The sequence below is a fragment of the Lepisosteus oculatus genome, chromosome 2 (genome assembly GCF_040954835.1).
Source record: "Lepisosteus oculatus isolate fLepOcu1 chromosome 2, fLepOcu1.hap2, whole genome shotgun sequence".
Taxonomy (NCBI): Eukaryota; Metazoa; Chordata; class Actinopteri; order Semionotiformes; family Lepisosteidae; genus Lepisosteus; species Lepisosteus oculatus.
The window spans coordinates 3087931-3106020 of record NC_090697.1 but is presented as its reverse complement, the minus strand read 5'-3'; the positions used below and the strand labels follow the sequence as shown (position 1 = coordinate 3106020).

The 18090-nt window shown below is 38.9% G+C and overlaps 1 protein-coding gene across 1 annotated transcript; it reads right to left on the bottom strand.

Moving 5' to 3' along the window:
* Positions 1-1330: 1330 nt before the first annotated feature.
* tmem244 (transmembrane protein 244) lies at positions 1331-16494 on the bottom strand. Its single transcript, XM_069186074.1, has 6 exons — positions 16381-16494; positions 15164-15249; positions 14526-14602; positions 9324-9449; positions 7976-8020; positions 1331-3665 (listed from the first exon to the last, which is right to left on the bottom strand). Exons 1-6 carry the CDS (start codon positions 16411-16413, stop codon positions 3571-3573), a joined length of 462 nt encoding a protein of 153 aa, XP_069042175.1. The 5' UTR covers positions 16414-16494; the 3' UTR covers positions 1331-3570.
* Between the last annotated feature and the right edge of the window lie 1596 nt (positions 16495-18090).

Genomic DNA, 18090 nt, shown 5'->3' with positions numbered 1-18090 from the left:
AATGATTTATGGTCCAATCTGAGGTGTAGCCATTCACAGAGTTAATGCGATTCTTAAGGATTCTTCGTTTAAGGACTCAGTTAAAGAGACAGACCCTCTGCTAATGCTTAGCAGTTGCCATAATATTATGGAGGCAGATGTCAGAAGGTGCCACACTTCTATAATGTCTATGAAAGTATACCACTGCAAACATGTCCAGGCTGGATCCCTAGCTAAAGTGACAAGAAAATAAAATGAATAAAGTTTGAATAAAATGTTTTCTCTGTATCTTCCTTTAGGTAATGCTGCTGAGTGCATATCGCAAAATTTCCATGCAGAAATTAAATTTGGTAACCACACCCTATACTCTGTCTATCACAGTTACAGAGGGTATAAGCCACGCAGAAACCACGCAGAAACCACATTACAATGTATAAAGTACATGTTACAGAGATATAACAGTAACCACAATACTGAATATTGCAACAAATGATTGCAAAACTACAATTTGCCAGTTTGTGTTTTACATCTTGTTTAAACTGGAATTTAATGTTTGTATAGGTATACAGTTGGCTTGGCATTTAGAACACAGCAGACTCTGTTGACTGCATTTCTAACAGTTGGTTCTGTGTTTGTTCATATTTGGTACGTGGCTTTTGTACGTATTGTAGTATTTAAGAATTTGCTGTTATAGTATATACTGTAAAGGCAAAAGTTAACCACATTGTCCAGTAAATAATGATGTTGCTAGTTTGCAGTGATGGTAAAATATTTTTATTCAGATCATGTTGTATTTCACATTAGTATAAGATAAACTGTAGATTACGAATTATAGAGTGCCCTTCATACCTAAACATCCCAACATATTTACTTAAAACAAGGATTATACATTACATCAACAAACCAAGTTACAAGTGTTTTACAATTTTAAACTCTCAATTTCTTCCTTGATTTGTGTTACAGAGTCCTTTGCAAACAATTTTTCTTGCATCTTCAATTTCTTTGGAGGTCCCAGGAAGCTGGAGCATCCAGAGAAAAATGTACACAATCATGAGGAGAAAATGCTATCACCTCACAGAATCTGCTGAGACTAAGATGCAAGAGACACCTTTGATAAACATCACTCCACCACACCATCCAAGCTAAGGACTGCACTGGTGGAGACAAAAAGGTACGAAGAAAAGTGAAATGATTCTTTCAACAAAAATTTGAAACACTTCTCATTAGGTGGCTATTGTGCTAAATATGTATATGTTTTCAGCGGACTAAATTACAGACCACTGTACAATATCAGTAGCTACATTAGTGCATATGTTCTACACCATCTTTATACTAAAATATAAATGAATTATTTAATTTAATATATAGTTTAATTTGTATATATATATATCCTAGCATATAATTATGCATCTCAATAATGCACATTAAAAGAAATTTCTGTATTTGAAACACCATCATATTCTCCTATCAACATGATTGAGAGAAACCTGAAACAAATACTGGAACAATACAATAAAAATAAATGTTATCTTGTTGGCATATGGAATTTTCTTAACACTTTTGTTTGCAAGTCACATGTTTATGACATTTTGTGAATACAGTATAATATATTTCTGTATTTGTATAAATATTATACTGTGTGTAATAAACCTAATTCAAACATTCTCAAAGTTTATGAGAAGTGACAAGAATCAACTTCTTATTGACGTGTTTATGCATGTTTATGCAATTGTGTCTTTACATATTAAAAAAAAAACATTTCCAAAAAGTCTGTCCTTTATTGGATTTTGCAAACCATCAGTAGAATGGCCCTTTCCGTCTATGTGACCTAGTAATGTTTTCATTAACAATTTAGGCTAGAGGCAAAACTATTGTACTAGTAAGAGAAATATTTTCACCCCTAATTAATATTATTAAATGGGTTGGGTTAATTGGGTTAATGTAGTGTCATAAGAACATAAGAAGTGGTGGTGTCTCTTGAAGGAGAGAATGGATGTCAGTTACAAGGCTTTGAAGGGCTGTTCATTATACACATGGGGTTTTATGCAAGGAAACATTTCCTATCGTCCATCTTTAATGAATTCCCTCTTCAGTTTGCAATTGCTACCACGTGTCCTTGTTTCAGTACCGAGACCAAACAGCCCCAGGAGCTGACCTTATCTCTACCCCTCAGGATTTTACGTGTTTGGATCAAATCTCCTCTCAGTCGCCACATAATGAGCTGAACATTTAACAGCTCATTAGCTGTCTATATACTGTATGACATTCCCCTGAGACCAGTCATTTTTCTTGTTGCTCCTCTTTTAACTCTTTATGCTATAATATTGGTTATGTGGTAGATATTGACCGAAACTGAAAAAATACATTCTAAATAAGGTCATAGTGTGTTATGAATCTTGATCTTACAGGACCTTCCATGTTCTTAAATACAGTACCCTGCTATACTGTACATCCAAGAATTCTGTTTCCTTTTTATATGGCTTACCCACACTGTGGGGACACACAGTACACTAATCTACATCTTTTACATGTGTAGCTTCCAGCATCTTAGAATCACCCAAGTGAGTTGTACAATCCACATTACTTATTCTTGTCTGGATTACTTTGGACCTAAATTTAATTTGAAAAGTGTCTGCCCAGTCCATGGTTTTCAGTGAGTTTTCATTAATTCCCTTGCCGTTTACTACAGTATGTTTATCAATCCCCTTACTGTATGTTTGCATAATCGGCAACATAGACTAGTTTTCTGTTTGTGCAAGAATGTAAATCCTTGCAGAAGATCAATAAAGAACAACAGGCCTGAAACACAGGCCTGTGAAACTACCTGATTGGAGGATATGCCTCTTAAAATAATGTTCTCTATGCTATAATCAGTTCTTATTCCATCCATTTTATAGTATATATAAATGTAGATTATTTTGACATTTAATTTGAGAATTAATCTTTTCTGAGCAATCTTATAAAAATATTTATGGAGATCTAAATATACAGTATCATGTCCGGTAGTGTTATAGTGCTAAGAAAGAAAATAACAGGTTTAGTAGCTGTTGTCAGAGAATGATAGCAACAGTTTTAGAAATATAGTTAAATGTTTTAAAGTTGCTAGATATCAAGCAAATAATATTCCACATTTTCAGTGTTTTGGGCACAACATCTCTAACTTTTGGTATGCTTTTGTTGCACTGTTTTTTTAATTTACTGTAAGTTAAAAGTCAATTAAATAAAGCACCTCGTCACCTCGTCACCAGCAATGAAAATTCATCGACACTGTGAAAAGTCCTTCTAGGAGACAAATAAAAAGATCCCTGTCAGCTGGTGGGTTTGCTTGGGCCTCGGTATGTGTTCATGAATACTATTTTTGTTATCCTCCCATTTTGTGATTAGAACATTAGACTTTAGATGTTAGGAAGATGGAAAGCTTAGATGTTCTGCGTATTTTTTAACAACATAAAAAAAACATTCAATACATGCAGAACAAAAATACATTCAGATACCATGTCCCTGTGTCATGCCATGGGCATCATACTTTTTATTAATTACCATCCAAAACAATAAATAACAACAAATAATATAAAAAAAATAAAAACATTTCTAGAAATTTTCAAGATCAGGATAAATGAAATTGTTCTTGTAAAGCTTGTATGCAAGAAGCTGTCCTCCAAAAATCATTACTAACAAGCCAGCACCTAAAAAATGGAAAATACAAAAAAAAAATTAGCAAAACACATTTAAAATACATACAGTGCATGTGATCATTGTTAAATAATGGGTGTCTCATTTGGAAAAGTTTTTTTTTCAGTTCTGGTCAATCGACAGTCACTGTGAAGGATGATAACACCATTCTCTTTTTAGGCAAAGTATAAATCCACAGTGACTCTGCTTATTGCTCCTCCTCCTTCCAGCAGCTTCAGTAATGTTTTGTTGTACTTGTCTCTTCTGACAAATTGATCTGATTTGGAGTTAACGATCCACCAAAGTTCTTGTTTAAGTAGTATCGGTCACTCATACTTCATCATTGGCCATTTCTTTTCATGTTTTATGTCGACCTTATCTTTTTTGGCAAGATTTGAAAAGTTAAACAACAAGTTAAGTTGTTTAAAACAACTATCCATTCTGTACCATGTACAGTACGTGAACCAGAGGTTTCATACTATCTGAGGTACACAAAACTTTTAATAATAATAATAATTTTGGCACACGTCTGTCATTTATTGTGCATTTTACAGAACTGCCATGGGAGAGAAATGGGCTGTCAAGACTCCCTGAGTACAGTAACGTGGTACTGTATATACACAATAGCACAAGAGTGTCACATGAACTAAGACTGTATAGTGACATACAACTCCCCTCCAGAAAACTGAAAAACACAACTCTTCCAGTAGTGGAGACCAGACTCTAGCTGACCAGAGAGGAGGACCCATGGGCACTGAAGCCGCATCATCCAGCAGAAATGGAATCGGCTTCAGTGGCAGGTCATGTAGGTGCTGCCACCTCGTGGAGGTGACCGGAGTGCCATCGTGACCTGTCAGAGAGGCTGAGGGTAGCTGGGCCCAGTTGCTCTGTGACCTGCATGGCGGAAGACTAAAATAACTAGAGCTTGTGCTCTCCAAGATAGCATGCAAAGTAGTTTTACCCTGTGTGATCTATCATAATGTGTCTTCATCCATTGCTGGCTTTCTGCCACTATGCTGAGGGAGTGCGTGGCAGAAGATGTAGTTCATGTCCTAGAATTAGGGCGGCTGGTGGGCTGCCAGGCATGGCATGCTGTGTGGCCCTGTAGTGGGGCAGGGCGAGGAGGAGAGTGGTTGAGAAGCCAAAGAGGACTGAAACTCAGCAGAAACAAACTGCGGCCCACTGTCGGTGGTGATGGTGGTTCGATGGTGGTTCCCCAGCAGGCAGAGAGGGAATCCAGGAAGTCAGTGACCACCTGAGTGGTAACGGATCTATTGGAGGCCGCTTCAGGCCATTAGGAGTGTAAATCATAAAACATTATGAGGAAACACTGATGGAGTGGGGCACTGTTTAGCTCCCCACAGATGTCCAGCTGGAGATTATCCCAGGGCTTGGTCTGCCCGCTTAGGGGCTGGAGAGGTAGTATAGCCTCCTGTTTTTCCACTTAGGAGGCAGATTTCACAGTTTCTGATGAGTGATTCGATGTCTCTGTTAATTTCTGGCCATCACACCAGATCCCGGCACCATTGTTTGAAATTCGCTATTCCCCAATGGCCGTCGTGTGCCAACTTTAACATTCGCACCTGAAGGCAGGCAGGAATAACAGCTACATTCCTCTGAGCAACACAGGAATTCATTCCCGGAGTGCGCATCTTTAACACAATGGAAGGGGCTTAGCTCAGCAGGGACTTTGAGGGGCCCTCCCAAGCATATGAAGATGAGAACCTAGGAAAGCAATGGGTCCTGGTCTGAGAGCTGATGGAGCTCCTGGAGAGAGACTACGACTTGGAGTGGGATATGGAGCATTTGGATGAGGTTAGGCTCAAGGGTGTCTGGGTCAGAGTTGCCAGTCATGTTGGGAATGAGAGGGATTGCACTTCTGCCACTACATTGTGGCATTCAGGAGTGAACTGCAGGGAAAAATTGTACTGGTGATCCCTGTGAACCAGGGGTGGTGATTTAGTGGCCAGTGGCTCATGGATGATGTGGAGAGCAGTGCTCTAAGTGGTCTGTCCGCAACATGAATGCACCGCTGTACAAGTACATATGCCACCTTTCTCATACTCCGATGCAGCCCAATGGTCTCTTGCTCACCCACTGAGTACTTCTGTTTTGTAATGCTGAGAGCCTGGGAGGCAAAAGTGATTAGCTGCTCCACACCATTGTGAAGCTGGGACAGCCTCGTTACCAGAGCTTTGCTGGAGGCGTCATGTGATGAGGGTGGGTCTAGGGAGATTAAATTGCACCAGGACGATTGGGTAGGTAAGATGGGCCTTCATGACAGCTTTGGGGCAGCCAGGCGTCCAGGCCCAGGGTGCATCCTTCTACAGCAGATTTGCAGTGGCTGAGTAGTGTGGTAGAAACTTCAGGTAATAAGCAGTCATTGCCAGGAAGGAAGCAACGTGAGCCATTGTGTTCCATTGTGTAGATGTTGGGATGTTCAGAATGGCCTTGATGTAGAGTACAGTGGGGTGAGGGCAGATGCTGTTAAACAGAGACCTACGAACTCAATGAGCATTGGTGCTGAAGGCACATTTCTCACTATTGAGGGTAGACTCTGCACCTCAAACACTTTGCAGAAGAGTTCATCTAACAGCAGTTGAGCCATGGACCACAATGTCATCTTGCTAGGTAGATGACTTGGTATTCCTGAAAGGATAGTGGACAAGGGGCAGAAGTAATTCCGAAAGGTACCCTTGTGTAGTGAAAGACGTGCGTGATGAAATCTGTGAGGTTCCGGCTCTCAGGGTGGAGAGGAACCTGAAGGTAACTCTGTTGGAGATTGAGTTTAGAGAAGACAATGAAGTCAAAGAATTGTGTGGTGAGCTCCTCCACTTTAAGCAGGGGGTACTTGTCCGCTATAATGGATTTGTTCACTACCCTTTGGTCCACACAGATTCACAGGCCCCCTGATTTTTTCCTGGCCACTACCACATGGGATACTCAATGGGAGGAATTGACCAGTTAAAAAATGCCAGCTTTCAGGAGTCTCTGGAGCTAGCTCAACAGTGACTCCATCATGGAGGGCCAGTGGGATGCAGTGAAGCCTTGGACCAAAGCACACCAGTAGCCAAACAGGGTGGTGGATGGTGCATGGAGGGCCAGGTAAGAGAAACACCACTGTACTGTCGAGAGGTTCAGGATTGAGACCGCAACCCCAGAGTCCAGTAGCAGAGGAATGCACATGTTGTCCAGCTCAGCAGTGCGCGTTTTGAGTGCTCTGGACACTGAGAGCACTGTGTGGATTGTAGTGGGTATAGCGGAAGAAGGCGAGTGTGGAGGCTATCATAGTTAAGAAGCAGTTGCAGAATGACAGACTCTGTCAAAATGGTTGTTTTGTCTGCAACGCCAACATTGATACCCTCGTGCGGGACAGTTCTGTAAGAACTTAAGTACTGTAGCAGCTTTCTGTCCCCCACTGTACCCTAGATGTACAGTATAAGGGGCTCCTCTTAGCGCACTGCCTTCAGCTCCCTGTCTCTGCCCAACCAGGTTGGGGCTGAATCGCCACAATGTTTTCTGAAAATATAGCTCAATCATTAAAAGTAATTATCTTCTGTGCTCCATGTTATCCATGCCATTTAACAAACCCTAAGCAGAATGTTTTACATTCCAAAGATTATGAGGCTCACTGAGTATAGATTACCTTCTATTGAAAACTTGAGTTGGTCGAATCTTTGCTTGACATTCACTAACTAATAGAGGGACCTTATAGAGATAGCTGGATTTATTCTGAAATCCTGTGTACAATTAGTATTGTACACAGACTGAGGCGATTCAATTGATTTGTGGCTTGTTAGGGTAGTTTATGTTATGTCAGAACACAGTGTTAGTTCATGTGACTTCGTGAACTATCTTGCTGAAAAACAAAAAACACAAAAAAAAATCTGTCCTTGAATAATAATATAAACTGCTCTAATTCCGAATTTTATTACACAATTATTAAAATAAAACTGGATATATCTGCACAGTGTGTAGTACTATGGTTAAGATTAAGCTCAAGAAAAAAAAACACTGCACTTGCTATAATTGACTTTTACAGTAATTCTGTATTTTGAAAATGTATTTATAACTTAAATCTATTTCTAAAATGGATAAGGAGAAATTTCACAAGTCCTCTAATGAAAAGCAGCATGTTTTTATTACCATGCATTTGGTTTATGAATATCATTCTAGGATTCAGCTTGTACTGTAATTCATTGACATTATTCCAGTAGATCTGAAGGTGAATTTAACACGATGAACCACAAATGGCTCTGATGTGATATACTGTATTGTTTGTTCTGCAAATCTTAAAGTTTCAATGCATAAAGTTCTACGTTACCTAAGGCAATCCACCAAGGCTCTGCTGATGGGAAATCAGACATTACTGTAAATAAAAACATAACATTAGCCAGTTCTACTGGTGTTTGCATTCATATACAGTATCTTTTGCTTCTCACAGAAATACTCTCTTTCCTTATTTCCTCTGCTCTGTTACTATCCTTACACACTGTGAGAATCCTCTGTGTCCTTGATTCTAGTGGTAGTGTTACTGCAGAACCGATTTACTGGAGAGAAATCTCAAAGTGCTCGTGGATTTGGCAATCTATAATTAAATAGTTCCAAACAGAGTTTAAGTGTGTTACAGCCCAGGCTGAGGAACCTGTTGAAGATTATGCAATTCACTTGCCTTTGAAACTAGTGCCACAGGTTTAAATCTCTGCTGGACCCGGGCTATACACTCAGCCTTTAAAGAGAATAGTGAAAAGACACAGTCTTTCCAATTCAATGCAACAGGTGATAACGTGTTAAAAATGCAATGTTGCCTGAATACTTCTTGCAGTTTGGAGTAAGGCTGACATTAGCAGTGATTGCAGTGGCAGCCCTTGACCTGGAAGTCTGGTGTTTCTATAGGTTTTCTTTCCAAACCAGCTCTTTACAAGCTCAATCAGCTCTTTATTGTCTTAAATGGCCATTTAAACTTGCATAAATACTTTTGAAATATGTTTACCAGTGAAATGAGTCCATTTTTGTTTTTCAGAAGTCCCTAAACTGTAAACTAAACTTACAGTTGTCCATGAGAAAAACACATTTTTGTGCTCTAGGACTACAATATGAATCTATTACGTAATGATGTAGAAAAGCCGGATTTAATTTTAACTATAACGTCAACAACTAAAAGTTCATTAAACAATGGCAAACTGCTTTTAATCATATGAATACGTGTGCTTCTGCAGCTGTGAAGTCCGAAGAATCATATCCATAGATTTTTTAACCATTTGATCTCATTCAGGGTTGCAGGGGAGCCGGAGCCTATCCCAGCAAGCAATGGGCGCAAGACAGGATGCCAGTCCATTACTGGGCACACACAGGCACATACTGTACGCTCACACCAGGGCCATTTTTCGCAGAAGCCAATTCACCTACAGTACCGGTGTGTCTTCGGGCTGTGGGAGGAAACCCACACGAACACGGTGAGAGCATACAAATGCCTCCCAGACAGCACCCCAGGCTGGGACTTGAACCCAGAGCCCCAGTGCTGTGAGGCAATGCTAACCAGTGTGCTTATTAGATGATTAATTGAGTTATATTAATTATAATTATTTTTAAATACATATTATATTTATTTTTATATTTATAATATTTATTCATACATATTTTGTTTGTGTTGATTTCTTGGATTTTCTTACCTCCAGTTGTCAGGCCAACGTGTACAAGGATGACCGTGATAGCGTAGTCCCATACCCACTCCTCGACTATCCAAGCAAACATACAGCCACTCAACAAGCAGGTGACCTCCAAGGAAATGACATTCACTGTGAATGAAAGAGCTGAAGTCAGTCTGCCGAAAAAATAAGTTCTCAACAAATCATGCTATAAAATTGACATTGCATAGTGCTGTACAATTTCAAATCCTAATCGTTGTTATTCAGTCTTTTAAGAACCAGCCATATTTCTGCTTAAAATAAAGCTGGTAGATTCCTTTACTGTACATATTATAAACACAGACACCATTTTCATACTGAAAAGCAGACAAACTCGTGCAGACCTCATGAACTACAGTAGTTTTGCTTCAGAAGGAACATATTGCGGCAGCCTTCTCTCCCCCACCTAACCCCACCTAATGCTTTCGAGGGAAACACCCTGGGGCTGGACTGGTACAACCCGGACCCCAGAACTGGAAGCTGCAGTCGGTTCCAGATGGGTGATGAGGGCAAATGGTGGCTTAACCAGTAGCTCTTTCGGGTCCCAGCCCCACATATACAGTAAATAATTAAGGGCGTTAAAGTTCTGTTCTCCATACACTGGTGAACTTACAGAACATGTGTCAAAAAACTCACACTACAATATTAATAAAAATATGTATTATATCAAACATGCATAGCATTGAAAAACTATAGAATTGGTTTATGAAGATATTGTAGCACTGTCTACATAGCCAGGGAGCAGAGGAGTGGAATGCTAACCCACAGTATAGGATTATGTACAATGGATTTGAATGAGAGATGCATAAGATTGAGGACTTTATTGTAACCATTTATTTGGCTACAGTTCCGTCGTTTATCAAATGTGTCTGTGCCTTGCATTCTACAGTATGTTAATGCTTCTGTTTGTCTGTTCCTTTTTGCCTGCGTTGTGTCTTGTCTGTCATCATTCTGGTTAGGGAGGTCAAGATTGGACTAGGGAACAGTTCCTATTTGTGGAACTGTTTAGAGATGTCTTGCTATCTTAACATTCTTATGCTGCCTGCAAATCGAGGCTGATGCTGTCCTACTGTACAGTATGTGCTATCATCAACACAGTTTGCAAAAGATTCTATATATCCAGTAGGAGAAGAGACACACCAACACTGATGAACTCTCCTAAGGATTGAAGCCTTCTTCAAGGTGCGCCAAGACAGTCATACCAGTGGAGGACAGAAAAAATATTTCAAAGATACATCGATGTCTCTTAATCAAAAGTGGAGAAAATTATCCTCAATTTCTAGGAATAGCCAATGAAACAATGAGTATTAACTGTACATCCTATTATGTCTCATTTATATGTGAATTACAGTGTATACTGGAATTTTAAGACAAATTATTGTTTTTCACTTAGTCTCTGAAGCGGGATACGGGAAGTGTTAGTGGGATCTCAATGTCTCATGTGTAGCTCTCTCGTTTATGTTGTTTCTTTACGTGTTATGTCTCGTTTTTTGTGTAAAAAGTATCCCTAGCACTACATATTGCCCTAGGAGATTTAGACAGACGGAACACCTATGTTGATGCCGTGTATAGATTACAGATTGGGCTTTAACACAATTGTTCCCGCCAAGCTGATCCCAAAACTATTATTTAACTGCAACTGGATACTGGATTTCCTGATGGGCACACCTCAGGTGATGAAAATTGGCAACAATATCTCCTCTACAGTAATCCTAAACACTGGAACTCCACAAGGCTGCTGTTTCAGTCCTAGGCTGTACTCCTTGTTCACCTATGACTGTACAGCCACTTACAACAGCAACCAACAATATTAAGTTTAAGATAAGATCACTTTATTGGCCATATACAACTTCTTGCATTAGTAATTTAGCATACCCCAGCTTGCTCTCCATGAGACACACAGACAGAGAGAGAAGCTTGGGTTCAGGGCGCAGGGTCAGCCATTTATACAGCACCCCTGACATAGCTGGGGTTAAGGGCCTTGCTCAGGGGCCCAACAGAGTAGGACTCCTCTGCTGGCCACAGGATATAAACTGGCAACCTTCTAGCCACAAGTGCAGATCCTTAGCCACAGAGCCACAACACTACCCCGAAAGTTTGCAGAGTTTGCACCATTATTGGGCTGAACAGCAACAATGACGAGTCCACAGACTAGGGGTGAGGAGGAGCATCTTAGAAGATGGTGCCTTGACAACAACCTGGCCCTGATTATCAACAAGACAAAATAACTCTTTGTGGACTTCAGGAGACCCAGAGAGAGTCCTGCCCCACAGCAGTAGAAACTGTCAGGTGCTTCAGGTTCCTCAGACTGCAGATCTCCACTGACTTGGTTTGGTCTGAAGGAGGCACAACAGCACCTGCACTTTCTCCGGTGCTTAAAAAAAAGAGGTATGGGGAAACAGCATCTCATGAACCTTTAAAGCAGCACCATAGAATGTGTTCTCACTAGTTGTCACGGACGTCCAAAGGGACTAACCGTGGGGAGCAGGAGAGCGGAAAAAGACCCATATGCGTAGCGGCGAGACGGGAAAAAGGCCCGGGCTCATTAGTGCAAAGAGTTCAGGAATGCCGTATAGAAACCTATGCCCTCAGGGAGCGGACGTGGGGCGCCCTGGTGCTAGGCGGGTCTCAGGACATCCGAACAACAATGCTGAGCGAGGACAGAGTGCAAGACCCGGAAATATATAGCCCAAGGGAAAGAGAGGGACAGGAAGGACAGCAGACCGGAAACTAGGGACAGGTCAGAGAAGGAGCGCCCTCTGGCAGCAGAGGGCGTGACACTAGTGGCATCACTGTGCTGTGTGTATCACAGCAGTACTACCACTCATGACAGAGATGCACTACAAAGGGTTGTGGCAACAGCACAGAGGATTACAGGATGTGATTTACCATCAATCGGTGAGATTCATACCATCTGCTGTCGCAATAAAGCCCAATCCATCATTCAGGATCCCAACCATCCTGGTCACAGACTGTTCTCCCCATGCGCTCTGGCAAGTGGCACCACACTATTAAAGCACGGACCACTAGCCTCAAGAGCAGCTTCTACCCTACTGCAGTACGCATCCTCAACAGCTAACTGCAGTGCCTCAGAAATCAATGCATCTTTGCATTATGCACTTTTTGCAGGGTCTACCATGTTTTTCTTCTCTACCACATATTTATTGTTCTCTATAATGTATTTATTGTTTTAGTTGTTATCATTTATTATGTTTGTAATGTACTGTCTACATTGTGTGGTGTTGTCTGTCATACTGTGTCTATAGTTCAGGTGGGTAGCTGCGTCAGCATGCGTAGGCTGCAAAGGAACAAGTAATAGGTTTATTCCATGCTGAAAAAAAGAAGAAAGAGTCTGTAAAGTGTGTGTCCCGAAAGATCAACATGAATAAGAATTCCAATGTACATGTGCACTTTGCAATAAACGTCTCTACGCTACTAATGTATCCTGCCATAATCAGACTTTTATCAGTCTTTAGAAGAAGTATTAATGGACACAATACTGGGTTCAAAAGATAGGATTACATTCATGAATTAAATACTTCACTAAAGAAGAAAAAATCACCTAAAGAGATGTATTAATCTAGGCCAGGTAATATGGTAAAGGTGGGCAACAAAAATGATAGTGATTCCTGAGTGAAAATGTCTACTAGTGTTTATATAATAAGGGGTATCAGAAGGTATAAGATTTGCAAGCCTTCATGAAGTCCTTGACATGTCCAAGGGAACCTATGTTGCCTTCTGTCCAAGAGAATCTGCTCAAAAGCATACTTGATTTGAAATTTGTCAACATGACGCACATAAATATTTTTAAAAAGACTTGTACCAGTGATGGTTCCAATATGGATCTGGTATGATCACCAATACCAAACTGGAACAAAATAGCAACTATTGAAGCATAAGAGGTTACATACAGTACAGTACCTTCCCCCAATAAATATATTCACCAATCAATGGAGAAAGTAATACTAGTACAGTACATCTTTGAGAAAATGAAAACTTCCTGCTTTTGAAGTACCTGCCACACAACAGGATACCTGGTATTTCAAATAATTATTGTGACACCTTGAATCTTTACACAGTGAGAAAACCGCTATGGAAAACTGGCTGAAGACATGTATCTCCTCATACATGTGTGGTATTTGAATAAAGATGGTAAGATGAGTCGTTCACCATACAGCCCTGATCTGGCCCCTCATTTCCTCTTTAGAAATTAAAAAAAAGGCTTTGCGTTGTTGATGAGTTTCAGTTGACAAATAGTTTGAGCTGGATGTTTCCAGGTGGTTTGAAGCATAACCTTATGTTTTTTGTTCACAAGAACTGTTGTGTGTTGAACTAAGATCATGGTAGATTAGGAATTGTATTATGTCATGATATAAAACATAATGGAAAAACCTAAAATTCACTGTATGTAAAACAAAAGGGAGTGATCCTTCTAAGACCTGTGCCTTTGGGATGATCCCTGCAATTTATTGTTATGTCATTATTTATTCAAATATTCAAATTGTAATCACAAATTGCAATCCTTGTGCTATAATCATGTATAATTGTGTGTGGGGGCAGTTCAGATTGGAGGATATTCTTGGAGAAAATTCCAAGAGACAGAAAGATGTGCCGGAGGTAATCCTGCAATGGACTTGAATCCCATGTCATGTACTCTCAATTCCACTTAATGCCAAAGAAATCGAAATATCATTATTTACTGTAATCATAATATAACCAACACTCGTTGATGAGTTATGAGTATTGAAAAGGGATATTGTTACAATATTTTATATTCATTACCCAAAACAATGTGGAATTAAGATTAAAAAAACAGGTCTCTTGGGTGTACCATTATCAGGAGGTGAAGAAATTTGTTAAACCTCGGCCACTTTACCCACCAACCGCTGAAAGTAAAGCTAAAGAAATGATGTTTTATTTAATAGGATGTTAACGAATCCCGAAGCCACTGGTAAATTATTTTATTTACTAAACAGAATGTAAAGAAAAATATCGAATGTGCCTGCTACATGTATAATTATGCTATACAGACAGCAGTACAATTATTCAAATGCACTGTACATTTTTCATGAATTCAATAACAAATATTAACTTTTACCTTTTTAAAAGATGAATTGAAGCAGATATGTTATTTGCATCTTGTTTATATTGTAAAGCCTTAACTAAATTTGGCTTTGTGAAACTTACCTAAATATTTTTTGTTTGTCCATGAAGGCTTTGTTTTATAATCAAAAGGTGCCAAGAGGCTATCAGTATCTTCCACCCTAAAGTAAATATACAGAGGTTAAAGCACATAAAGAAAGAATAAAAAGATGCTGCGACCAATTTACTCGGAAAATTTACATCCAAAAGCAAAAGTATTCAAGTAAATAAAAAAGCAAATTAACCTTTTCATTTACTTCAGAAAAACAGAAGAATTATTTAGATGATTAAGCAAGTCATGTAAGAAGAATTTTAAGTTTATAATATTTTTGTTACAGTTTGTTTTTCAGTATTCACAATAGCACCTTGTCAATTGAGGTTCATGCTTTCTGTTATTGTTTCCTTTAATTTTGTATTTTTTGTACAGTGTAGTGTAGAGTTGGTGTAGATTGTAGTGTGTTGTGTTGAGTGTATAAAAAATATTTATATTTTTTATATAAAAATATATAATTAAATAATTTATATTTAATCTAATAACAATGTTGGAAGCCATAATACACAGTTGTCTTTAACTGGAAGCAGCACCTTGTTGTGCATCACAGTGCAGTCAGGGAAAAGAGCAGAACATCTATTGGAAGAAGGACAGTTTTTTAAATGAATGTGGTTTCTTCTTTCAGCCTTACCTGAGCACGCCAATGCACAGACTGACAGTAATGTAAAATACTGTATAGAATGTCATCAAACACATCAGCAGATTCAGGACAACAATCTGAAAAAATATTTTGAAAATAAAATTTAGTTTAACTTACAGTAATGTAGTATAGTAATAAAATGTAATCTACAGGCTAATATGACAAGTTGATAGTATTAAACTTATATACTGTGTTCTATTTACAAGTAGCATTTAACACTAAATTGAGATTTTAATACATTAACTCTGGTCTAAACTAAACATAAACCAATAACAGAAACAAAGATTAGGGTAGCAAAGACTCAATTTCTTAGTCCGAAGTTGAGTAGGAACATGTTTATTAGGAACATATTTTGCCTTGCACACATTTGTTGGCTACTGTACCAACAGAGGAGCAGAAACATTTATTACAGTCTGCAACATAGCTCATAGTAAGGTTAGCTGCATTTCACTGACCTCACATACTGTATAGTTATTACAATACTTAAGGAAACGATAACCTTTAAAATGATAAAAAGCACAATTAGCATGTATTTTATTTTTTTACTATAAACTGTTTATCAAATAATTCAATAAATGAAGTGGGACATTGCTTCCTTTTGAAACCGATTTCTTAGTTATCATAACATGAAAAATTCTGATGCTCACTAAACCCCTGATAGTGCATGACCTGACAATTCCATAAACAGCCACCGTCTTTTGTGTATCCGTTTCCTTTATAATAAAATCTTAAATACTGAAAAAAACTCATAGAGACTTGCTTTTTTGCAAAAAAAACAGTTTTCTTTTCTTGTTCAGTGAATTATTTTAACAGAAATTTAAATGATAAGATTTCATATATACAGGTGTTTCAGTACCGACATCAAGTATTTTATTATAGTATGTACTGTAGCTGATTATTACATTTGTTGCGTCAAACATTGCTAACTGCCTGTATAAAAATAGTAATTGTAATTATCGTTGGTAACATATCCAATTAAAAATTCAAAGCATTTGTTTAAATTAAGAGAACAATATTTCACTTTTTTTAAAAGCTGTATGCACGTGTAGAAATTATTCAAGTTTCTGAGCATTGCATATGGAAAAATTGTATTCATCTTACCATAATTACTAATAGCATTAGAACACAGGAGAGAAACAAGGCCAATTATTCTTTGCTTGGTTACCTTTCTAGAATCGCTGTAAAATAAGCCAATGTAAAAACTTTACCTTTGTGTCAGCAACCTTGATCTTGATTGCCATGTAACCATGCTGTTCTACTAAAATAGCTTCACAAAATATGGTTAATTGCTAGAAACGCTTTGTAAAACTCATGTAAGCAATTACAGCAGTAGTGGGATCTGTTCTTTTAGGCTTTATTGGATTACACGGATAACAGCCATCTGCCAATCCAAGGTGAACAAAGCACAGAAGCACTGCCCACACTCATACCTGCCAGTATTTAAAAACACACTGCGACAATATGTACGGTATCAAAATGAAACATCCTGCTTAATAATATCAAAAGATTTTACTGTATGATGCTCATGACCTTCATTTCACATTCTTTTATTAAAATATTAACAGCTGGTTTAGTTTCAAGTTCTGCCAGTTTTTGTAACTTGATAATTCATTGCCAATTGCTTTAAAATGCAAATAGGCCATTGAACTCATTGGGATGACTGTCTAACTCTGTCATGAGGTGATGAAGCTCGGGGTTCATGAAGTGTGCTATAAAATCACAAAGGAAACTTTGGTAAGGCAAGCCTGTCAAAGATGGTGTTGTTGATCAAAAACATTAGCATTGTTATGCCTTAGTAAACATTTCTACAAGGACAATGAAATTTGTGTTTTTTAGTCTGAGGTACAGTACAAATTTAAATGTACAGCAAAAAACACAGAGCCAATAAAGTTGACTAGGGACTTTAAACTTATCATGAAAATAAAATCCTTCACTAATCCAAATAATGATTCAGTAGTATGGTTAAACCCTAGTTAAGACAGAGAAGAGGTGTGACTATAATGTACAGATTTATTACAGAAACTGGCCTGGCTGAGAAGAACGACAGTTCATCCATGAGGTTGAAACTCTGGAAACCCCCAAAATAACAACTGAGACCCCATAATGCCAATGCAGAATTCTTAAATTATGGTAACTAACAATAGAATATGAATGAGGATATGGTTAGTGGATGGAACACATAAGACAGAAAGGAAAGCGCCAAGTAAATCTTTAGTAATACAGTACGTTCTCATTCATTCAGCACTGAAGCAGAATCCTGAATCTAGGTGAGAGTGTGCTTGCTTAAGGACTCCTGGAATTAGAGTCGATGTAAAACTCTGTGACTTTAGAGGAGCAGTGCTTCAGATTAAATGCATTAACTGGGAATTTTATTATATGCAGCTGGTTATTTGAATTATTTGGGGGATTACTTGAGGAGCAGTGAATAATGCTATGTAAATTGAAAGAATGGCTGGAAAATATTTGGTGCTAAAGCTGCATTTTGAGGAGGTGGTGTAGGAACCAGTGGCAAGTCGCTCGCTGTGTGCAGAGGTGTAGTCAGTATGAAGGGATGGCTGATCCACATGAGAACAGATTCTGGCTCCTAGTGCAACCCCAAAGAGAGGGTGCTACTTAAAGACATAAAGTCTAGGCACAGTGTGTGGTGCCGGTGAAAATTTCTATGTCTTCAAAAGATGAAGTACAGTCATTACAGAAGTGATGCCTGGACTCAATGCTTGAAGTGACCGAGAGGGCTCCTACTTAGACACTGGAAACAGGACAGGCGAGGGGAAGGAGACAAGCACAGAGACAGGGCCGGTGCCCCAGTGGCGTTGGGTTGGATATTTCGACAACGAAACAGCGAGCGACGCAAAAGAATGCGACTGCCTAGGGCGCGAGCGAGTGAACGACAGCACAGCTGCCCTGGCAGCAAGGAA

Excerpts from the sequence above, each read along its gene's own strand:
- tmem244 (XM_069186074.1), bottom strand. The coding sequence starts at position 16,413 with ATGGCAATCAAGATCAAGGTTGCTGACACAAAG. Across the intron at positions 15,250-16,380 it reads TCAAGGTTGCTGACACAAAG|ATTGTTGTCCTGAATCTGCT; the intron begins GTAAAGTTTTTA and ends ATATTTTTTCAG. Across the intron at positions 3,666-7,975 it reads GCCTTGGTGGATTGCCTTAG|GTGCTGGCTTGTTAGTAATG; the intron begins GTAACGTAGAAC and ends TCCATTTTTTAG.